The sequence below is a fragment of the Semicossyphus pulcher genome, unplaced genomic scaffold (assembly GCF_022749685.1).
Source record: "Semicossyphus pulcher isolate SPU_LCO1_2020_fin unplaced genomic scaffold, fSemPul1.0.p SCAF_10, whole genome shotgun sequence".
NCBI classification, from domain to species: Eukaryota; Metazoa; Chordata; class Actinopteri; order Labriformes; family Labridae; genus Semicossyphus; species Semicossyphus pulcher.
Window position 1 is genome coordinate 31539547 of NW_027211604.1, and position 10340 is coordinate 31549886.

The window sequence follows — 10340 nt, forward strand, 5'->3', positions numbered from 1 at the left end:
CTAGGGACGAGTCCCTACTGTCCCTACCCCATTGTACGCCCTTGACATAGACAGCCAACAAAAGTGTATTGCTGCCTTTTATCGTGACTTAAGTTTTTATTTCTCTTTGAGCTCTCTTCCTTCCAATAGATTGAACAAACAATGATAGGCCCCCTAAAACTACAGTTAAAAACAACAATGAAAGCAAAAAGTTATTTTAATTCTTTTGAAAACACTGTTATGTAATCTAGAGAAAAAATATATTTAGAGTATTAAGTAAGGGTTAATCGTCATATTGTGTAAGGCGAGATTGTGCCCCTACCCTCCCTGATAGAGTTCGGTACTCTAAACAAGGAGCCTTCGCAAACATAAATACAAACACAAAAACACAAAAACACAAAAACATAAATACAATCACAAAAACAAAAAAACAATAAATAGTTCCATTAATAAAGAACTGCGTGTATTAGCACAGTTGGCTGCAGGGTTCCATGCAGGACACCGATTCATTGGTTTCAGCTGCACCAGTTAAATGGTAAATGAACTGCACTTATGCAGCGTCTTTCTAATCTTCCAACCAGTCACAGTGCTCGACATGCCATTCACATACATGCCCCCACACACTGATGGCACTGATGGCGGTCTGGGGTTCAGTATCTTCAGCTTAATGACACTTTGAGATGCAGACTGAAGGAGCTTTTCCAAGCTCATACAGGTTAATCACACATAGGACACAATGAGGTGTAATTGCAGCTGCTTCGGATTATCATTATTTATTTAATAAGAGATGATGATCAGGCTGATCCTTCCTGATGATTATAAAGCAATTTAGTGATACATTGTATTGATTTTGCATTATTCATATCTTTAATGTCTGAAAAAGTTGACTCCAGTACTTATTTCAGCTACATGTACTTTACTTGAATAGTTCTTCTTCAAACATAAATTAAGGTTATACAGGGTGAAATTAAAACTGGGGCCCAAACTTCTCTCATGGTTTAATCAAAATAACTGTCTCAGGCCTGATACAAAAATTTATTCCAGAACATGATCCATCGGAGCAGTGACCGTGTGCACCTCTCATGTCTGTCATCGTATTTTTTTCAGAGTTTGAGGACAATGTGGCTGCTGCTTCTTACGTATCAACTTGCCACTCTCCTTCTCGCCCAGGCTCAAAATGCCTGCATCGGACACTCTACATTCAGAAGTCCAGGTCAGAGTACAATGCTCGCTCTCCCTTCCTTTTCACCGACTCCCTCCCCCGTTAGTTGCAACACAACATGAAGAGTTCCCCAAACAGCCACTGATGAAAGAGAGTTAACTTGGTTCACATAATCATATGTGTCTGTGGCCATCAAATGGTCTGAGACTCCTGGCTATAAGTCTCAAGGCATTTCCAATTTGTCTCTTATTTTCTTGGGAAACATACAATTGTGTTCACAGGCTGTGAAAAACTCCTCAAGCAAATAAAACTGCTCAGGACAGAGTAGGGCTGCACGGTGCTGCAGTGGTTAGCACTGTCGCCTCACAGCTAGAAGGTTCCCAGTTCAAACCTCGGTTCAGATGTACTGGGCCTCCCTGTGTGGAGTTTGCTTGTTCTCCCCGTGCATGCCTGGGTTCCCTCCAGGTACTCCAGCTTCCACAGTCCAAAGACATGCTCGTTAGGTTCATTGGTGACTCTACACTGCCTGTAGGTGTGAATGTGAATGTGAAAGGTTGTCAGTCTATGGTGGATGGATGGATGGTGTGGTCTATGTAATGTGTCAAATGTTCTGTGAAGATGCTGATCCATATCGTCAGCCCTGTGATTGGCTGGCGATCAGTCCAGGTGTAAGCCACCCCGCAACCCTGAACAGGATAAGCAGTATAGATAATGGATGGGTAATGGAAGGACATCAGTAATCTCATTCCAAAATACTAAAACTGATTCTGTTCTTATCGTTCAGCTAACTCAGACATCGAGGTCCTCTGTGGCTCTCAGACAGTAGACCTGCAGATCCTCCTGTGTCCCGTCTACTTCAATGGATACAACGAGTCGCTGCTGGCCCTCAACTCAGAGCACTCCAATCACCAGTGTAAAGGGACTCCTGACTGGACCGCCGACCCGCCTGTAGTCAAATTTAACTTCTCAATCACAGAAGAGGGGATCACTGGCTGCTCCAGCAAGCTGACAGTATGTTTTCTAAACCTGTAAACACTAAGCAGATTCATTCACACAGAGTCTTACTCCTAAAACTCTTTCTTCAAAGGTCACTCAGGAGGTTGGAACCGGACTGTTTGCAGACTTCTCCAACGTGCAGTACATCAATATCTCAGGCATGGTCTGTTCGGAGGACCCCAGCACAGGAGCCATCACCTACCACCAGGAGGTGATGTACCAGTTCTCCTGCCGCTACCCACTGCAATACGTGGTCAACAACACTCAGATGAGCGTGTAAGAGGCATTTACAGTTCAAAAGTTCGGAATTATTTTCTGTTTGTCTTTGCTTTGTGTGCTCCAAAACTGTGTTCTCGTTTGCCAATCAAAAAATAATTGGGCTATTGTTTAGTGCTGTGGTTGTTGGTGAAATCAGATTTTTTTCATCTTTATTAAAGGGGAATTCAGATATTTTAAATCTTGATGTTATTTATACGCATTTTGCGTATACATGATTAACAGGTACAAAAAAATTCAGGAATTACTCCAGCCAGCCGCTGAGAAATGGGCTGTAAAGTAATATTAGTTAGCTACATCGCTCTCCTCATCACTCTCCTCATCGCTCTCCTCATCACTCGCCTCAAAGCCTCAAAGACCCCATAGACAAAAGTAGTAATTTTACCTTGCAGAACAAGAGCAGCCACGATCAGTTTGTTTATGTTAATGTGTTGTGTTGGATCTGAGGTAAACCTTTAAAACACCAAAGTCACAAAATAACACACTAACTAACACTAACTGATGAAGGCAGATGAGCATCTCCTGTGTTCTACAAGGTAAAAGTACTGTTTTTGTGAATGGAGTCTGCTCCAGCTGTGTCACAGCTGTTTCTGGTTTTAAAAATAGGATACTACCTTAAACAATGTGTATCTCTGTAGGGATCCTTTCTGTAATGTAGTCAGACATTTAATAATAACAATAATAATAATATTTTTTATTTATATAGCACCTTTAAAAACAACAGTTTACAAAGTGCTTTGACAAACATGCAACCATGAACACAGTAGGTAACAAAAGAACCCAAACGACATGGCTGATACAGCAAGATAATACAAAGTTAGTCCATCTGAAGGTAAAGCAATAGGACAAAAGATGTAAACATGTTAAAACATGGCAGAGAGGAATCAGCATTAAAGGTAAAAGGAATTAAAATCAGTAAAGGAAAATAAATTAAATATGAAGAAATAAAACAAAACAAATAAACACAAACATCCCATCACACATGCCATCACATAAAAGCAAGTCTATAAAAGTGAGTTTGAAGAGGTGATTTAAAAGATGTCATTGATTCTGCAAGCCTCATCTCCTCCGGCAGGTCGCTCCAAAGTTGAGGGGTCCTGACGGCAAAAGCATGATCTCCTTTACTTTTAAGCCTAAAACTTTAAGAAAGTAGGAACTTTCCCCAGGAACTGGGAAGCTTTTGAGGAACTGCGTTTTCATAGCAGGAAAAGTTCCTGTTACATTTGGTTGAAAAGCACCTCTAGAATAACAATCTGAGCCTGTAAGTGGAGAAAACAAGCACTGTTAATGAAAGCACTTTGAGCAGGCCCATTTTCTTCCAAAGTATTTGCAGTCATTACATCCCTTCCTGCAGCTGTGGGCTGGAGCAATTTACTGGAGCGAATCAGAAGATATTTGTAACTATCCTCCAATGTTTCACATAATGTTCCATATTGTTTTATATATCTACACTACCAGTCAAAAGTTTGGACACACTTTCCCATTCACTTGTATGAGAAAAACTTTTGACTGGTAGTGTATATATACATCGTACAGGAGGTGGTGAGTTTTGCGTTTCCAGTTTGGAATAAGAGCGAGAAGAGCTGGCTGGCTGGCTGGATGGATGGATGGTTTATTGATCCCAAGGGAAATTAAGCATCCAGTAGCTTACAAGCCATATGACACTTTCTGTTCACTTGGTTTGGCAATTTTAAACAGGTGACGACAGGCTGCATCACATATTAAAGTGGGTCAGTAAGATCAGAGGTGTTAAAACTGCCTGATCAGTCTCTATTTCAAAGGCTCCAGTCATTTTAGATTCCTCAATCCTCTGTGTGGAGAGTTTCAGCTTCCTCCCTCTGGACACCCAGGTTAACCATGCTGAGTATGTTTTATCTCTCACCTCTTCAAACTGTGAAATACACAAAGGATGAGTTACGAGGTGACCACTGTAGTCCAGTTTTAACCAAGGGTGACTGATGGGTTGAGGTGAAGAGCTGGGTGGGACAGAATATAATGTAAGACATCAACGATGTACTTTGCTTCTTGGAGCCTTTATGGAGCTCTCAGATATGTATAGTTATTCCAGTTTTATGGCCATGTTTGTGTTAGATCCATATTCCACATTTCCTCTTTGGGAAACTTCATGACAAGGTGAAGATTGCTGACTCAATTTTACAGGGAAATTTGAATATTTTTGAACCTGGGCCCTGTTTTTACACGACTTGGGGCCAAATAGTTTGTTGTTGGTTTGATTTTGTTTTTTTAAATGGTTAGTTTGCATCACACAATGCAACACAATGATGTAAAAAACTAACTAACTTAGAGCATGTGGGGGCAGGACTGATAATAACAGACAGGTTGCTATCATTGTGATCACATTGTTTTGAAGCGGAGGCTAGTGGTGATTAAATGTAGAAGCATAGTCAATAACCCACTGCTTACAGACCGGTCAGCCAGTTTTTAGCAGAAATGATGGTATTCAGTACCTTTTTAAGCGTTTAGAGATTTAGACCCCAAGAATGTAAAAATACAACCCAATAAAACCCCCAGAAATCCCCTTTAAAACAGAAGAAAACAAATAATCAACAACCACATGACTAAACCATTATTCATCTTTGACAAAGCAAGACCACAGTTCAGCAGCATACCTGTGATGTTTGTCACTATTTGTCAGTCCTAACTTTGAATGTCACACTTTGTCACAAAAGTTTAAAAGAGAAAGTATCCATTACCATCTTTAGTTACGCCTCACGGAGCAGAGTGCGTCCTCAGAGGTGTGTGTTACTCTTGTGTGGAGGTGAAGCCGGGCTTGAATCTCACCTTGATGTCTCGTTACCTCATGTATCAGATGGAAGATGACCTGGTTGTTGAAGACTTGGGTTTTTCCCACAACGGTTTCCAGCTGCTGACAGAACTTTATTTTGTTCAACAGGTCAGGGGTTAACCTGGCAGTCAAGGACATCAACGGGAGTTTCATCAGCACACTGAGCATGCGACTATACTCGGTAAGAACAATGAGGAGCCAGCAGGAAGCTGCTTTGAAATCTGAAAAAAAACAAAAAAACATATTGAAACAAACAGAAAATCACATCTAGGTAAAACATTACTTAAAGTTACAGTTGAGTTTCGAACTCACCCTGATGCAGAGATTTGCGTCTAATTTCAGGCCACAAAATGATCATACAAATACAGCTAGTACATATTTCTGTTATATGTCATAATTTCTTTAAAGTTATAATCTCGAAGATCTCAGATTCGTTCTGAGCGTCGAATTTGTTTCTTTTTCTTTGGATTTTCACTTATTTTTAAAGTTGTATCTGTTGTCATCCATCTTTTCTTTGTTTGTTCAGCCATAGTAGATTACTGTTTACTTGCAACACTTGCAGAGACCGGAAAAAGCAGCCGCTTAGCTCTGTCTTCCCTTGCAGACCAACCACTGTTGGGTGATGGAAAACGCTTCACTAACTTCGCGGCTTGTGATTTTTTTCAGCGAAAGTCGTAACAGACACCCAGTCTAAGAAGGCTTATATTAGTGGGCCATAGGCACAATCACCATTGTGTTACCTCATTCGGCGATAGATCTTTGATCTCTTCTGTCTCTTATTTAACAGGCTAACAATGGCAATGCTAAATATACAAAACCCTCTGTCAAAGTGACCAACACGTTCAAACTAAATCACATCCTTTCCTGTCGCCTCTTCTTGGGCCTCAAGGACGACAGCTACTCCTCCATGCTGCGGATCCCTCCAGGAGGCCTGGAGCTGAAGACCAGGATCTTTGTAGCAGTGAAGGCATCCAACCTTACAAACAGGTACTACACACCTCACACAGGTTTGAGCAACAGAAGTTTTTTTTAAATACGTTTTAAACGTTACAGAGCCACCAGCTCTATTCGTCTGTGCTGATACCAAAACTGTTCCTCACAGATTTAACGTGCTGCTGGACCGATGTTTCGCCTCCGCCTCGCCTTTCCCCGTCAACACCACATTTTACGATCTCTTTGTTGGGTGAGAACATACACACACACACACACACACACACACACACACACACACACACACACATGCCCACACATACATAAAATGTGAATAAATAAAATAAAATGTGTTAGCATGCAAGGTGTTTGGCAACTGTGTGTTGGAAGAACAGCTTCAGTGTGTCAACTCCAGTTGAGGGATGAACACAGTTCTTCTACAAATGAATTGTGTGTTCAATGATGGTAATGGAGTCCTGTCTAATACATTGGTCCAAACTCACATCATGTACCAAGTACGAGGGTAATGTTGGAAAACAGTTGCAGAGGAGTTACATGTAGGCACTAACACTACTTTGTAAGGTTTAGACATCGTCTGCTTAATCCTGGGTGAAAAAGCTTCCATGTTCCATGTTCTGTAGGCAACCAGTACCTGCTAATCACAGCACAGTGGGCTGGGGTAGGGTATACTGTTTATGGGAAAAGAAAATTTAGAGGGGTCATGCATTCAGGTTTTTCCTTTAATTTGTCACTTGACTTTATGTAGAAATAGTAAACCTGAAGTTTCCTCTTTTAGGTGTAGCCGGGATGGCCAGACTGTGATGGGAATCAATGGAGAGCAGCAAGAAGCCCGCTTCTCTTTCGAGGCTTTCCGCTTTGTACAAAGCTCGGATGCAACCCTCTCGACCTACTACGTCCACTGTGCCACCAGGCTGTGTGTGAACTCCTTCTGCCCCAGCCTCCGTCAGGTCAGATTCTGCCTGCAGTTCAGCACATCACAAATGCAAAACTTTAACCAGACAAGAACCTTGATATTGAAAAAGTTATTTTTTCACTTCTGCTTTCTGCAACATCTTAGTGTGAAATATTGAGAAAAACATCCAGTGGCACTCAACGATTGATTTAAGAAAGTTTGATTTTAATTTTGAGGTTAGGAGATCTTTGCATGGGATACTTAAGTGCACTGATACGTCTAGATAAAAAGCTAAAATATAAAGCAGTTGGTGTATTTTCCTGGAGATTCATAATGGCAATCAGGAGTGTTCTTCTCAAATAATCTATTATACTGCAACAGCTTAGGGGTTGCTTTATTTTTCTCTAAAAATGTGTGACTAACATGATGATTACCTGCAGAACTGCACAACAGGCACCAACTCTAGGAGGCGCCGCAATGCCAACAACAACCAGGGCACCACTGTGAGCGACATGGCCACCATCAGCTCAGGCCCCATCACGACCCGCCTGGGCCGCGGTGAGAACATGAATTGTCTTCATAGGTTTAAGCCTCAGCATTCAGAGATACTCCAGTAATGAAGAAACAGTAATACGTTTGCTGAATCCTACCTGTCTCTCTTGCTCTCTCACAGGGTATCTGATGGCCCCTGGAGGTAAGCACACTGTCCCTGTGATCCTGCATCACATCAAACTAAACAGAACATTTGGTTACCCTGATAATATTATGGGAAGGATTTTTGAACTAAGAACCTTTTTTTCATTACATTGCTCTCTTCATTACATGGTCACCAAACTCCAGAGATGTGGACTTGAGACTTGGAGTCGAGTTGACTCGAGTCACTTTTTCGATGACATGTGACTTGACAAAAAAGAAATAACTTGAGGCTCGACTTGGACTTGCAAGTTAATGACTTGACACTTGACTTGACTTGAGGCATGGTGACTTGGATGACTTGTGTGTGTTCATAAGTTTGAATGTTAGCTGTTAAATATAATATGATAAAATTCAATGTTGTCAAGTTTGTGGGGATCATGATTGGATGACTCATAAAGCTCCCCGGTTTGTGAATGTCATGATTGGATGACTGGCTGTCAGTCAAACTCCTCGCTATGGCCACGCAACATCTAAGACCCTCACTACCTGATGTTTTTTCCCTAAAGAGAAGCCTCATCAGTCATACTCATTACTACTCAATACGGTCTCAGACCAGACCACCATTCGCGGCTGCGTCGGTGCCAAGATAATACAGATACAATTCATTGTCATACTTTTTGAACAGGTTATATAAATTGGCCAATAATATCATTATTAGAGGAGCTACTAACACCTTGTCTTTTCTCTTTATAAAGACTGGACACTACAGGTAAGAGTGCTGGATCTTGGGTGAAAAAAAAATGACTTGACTCCGGACTTGACTTGCCCAAGAAGAAATGACTTGAGACTTGCTTGAGACTTGGACCAAATTACTTGAGACATACTTGGGACTTAAGAAGAGATGACTTGGTCACAACACTGCCAAACTCCATTGAAAAAAACAGTAATTTTAACTTACAGGTTGTTGTTGTTGGCCTACTGCTGCCTTGATCGGTTAGTTTGTGTGGCTTTAGTGATTTTAATTGCGTTAATTCAGAATTAAAACAATATTTGGGTAACGTTCAATAATAAAAATGAGCTCTCCAATCAAGGCAGCAGTAGACCAGCAGCTTATGTGTACTGGAAGGCAAAATGAGTCTGGTTGCTTTGAAGAGTGCATTGTCACAGCTGTGTCTGGTAAGAAACGTTTGTCTCTGTAGGTATCCTCTCTGTTCTGTCAGTGGCAAAAACAAGCACTTTCAGTGAACGTACTTCAATAAAGTAAATTTGCCCCCAAGGATTACGTCATTTCAGCTCGGTTCACAGCTGCCAGCTGAAGAAACCTACTGGAACATGTCTTTAACTGTTTGTAAAAAAGTATTAACAAGAGGGGCAAGGTTAGAGAACATACAGATATTCCAGGGCCTTTGCCGGCTAGAACTTATTGGGCTGCCAAAGATGAAAGAAAAAGGATCTCTAACTGTAAGACGTGTGCACTCAATGATTATCAGGGAAACCACTTGGCTTGATGGTTGAACACATAAATATTGCACATTAATATATATATATATATATATATATATATATATATATATAACAGTCTCCATTATGCTCATATAAATTGCTCTACATAATGGTCTAAATCTTGACGTCTTTTTCCTTCCCAGGATCTCAGCAGACTTCTGTGGACAGCACCGTGTTGGCTGTTTCAGTTGTAGCAGGCATTGTTGGAGCTGTCTGCCTCACTCTGGTGGCTTTCATCGTTTACCACATGTACAACTCCAAAATCAGTTTCAACAAGACGATCCTGCAGGAGTGACACAGGCTCAGGAAGATTGAAATGGTTATGTAATGTTCAGAAACTCACATAGGATGGTTTAAAATAACAAGTTCCTGTAAAACAACTGGGTTTCATGGCAGTTCGTGAAATAGTCATGAAAATACAATATCTATAACTGTGTCCATGGACACATATGTATGTGTCATTCAGCATAAATTGAAGTAATTTAATTCAGTTGCAAGCATATCACATTCTTTTAACATGGAAGTCTTTAGAAAGGCAGCTCATGTCAAATATAGAGTAAGTAGGTCCACCTGAGTGGCTATCATGCATCAATCAACATGACTACACCATCTTGTAACCACCACCAACACCATGCTGACTGGCATAAACAGCTTTTATGTTGCAGGTGTGAAATATACTACCAGATAAAATATGTTACTTTGAAAAATGGGCCTGACTGACAGGAAAAAGTGGAATATGCATCTAAGTACACCTAAGTTCTATAGTTATTACATTTCCATGAGAAGAAAAAAACCAGAAATGTTCTCAACTCATTGTTATTGTTTTAAGTGAGCATGAACTGAGAACCAAAGTAAACAGGACTTCTGAAAGAGTCTCAGGTTTACTTACATGTTAGTTCTCTCCTATCGATGAGTCCCACTGAAACCACCCACCTTTACATGCACTCACAACTATCCATGCTTTAGGGTGCTGGGTTCATCGTCAGTTTTTTTTTTTTATGAAATGTTTTTATATCTCTTCAAGGTGAAGTTTTTCTAATAAAGGTGTTTGACAAAGTATATGCAGGCTTTATTTCTGTTCAATTTCAGGGTAAAAAAAATAAAAGCAAACATTGTCACATTCCACACACATTTCTGTT

The 10340-nt window shown here is 40.7% G+C and overlaps 1 protein-coding gene across 1 annotated transcript; it reads left to right on the forward strand.

The window, feature by feature from the left end:
* Nucleotides 1-1098: 1098 nt before the first annotated feature.
* On the forward strand, nucleotides 1099-9496 carry LOC138594396 (zona pellucida-like domain-containing protein 1). The gene is made up of 10 exons (XM_069665472.1): nucleotides 1099-1192; nucleotides 1926-2152; nucleotides 2229-2413; nucleotides 5328-5400; nucleotides 6109-6206; nucleotides 6322-6402; nucleotides 6946-7117; nucleotides 7503-7620; nucleotides 7736-7756; nucleotides 9345-9496. The coding sequence occupies exons 1-10, from the start codon at nucleotides 1099-1101 to the stop codon at nucleotides 9494-9496; spliced, it is 1221 nt and encodes a 406-aa protein (XP_069521573.1).
* Nucleotides 9497-10340: the final 844 nt, after the last annotated feature.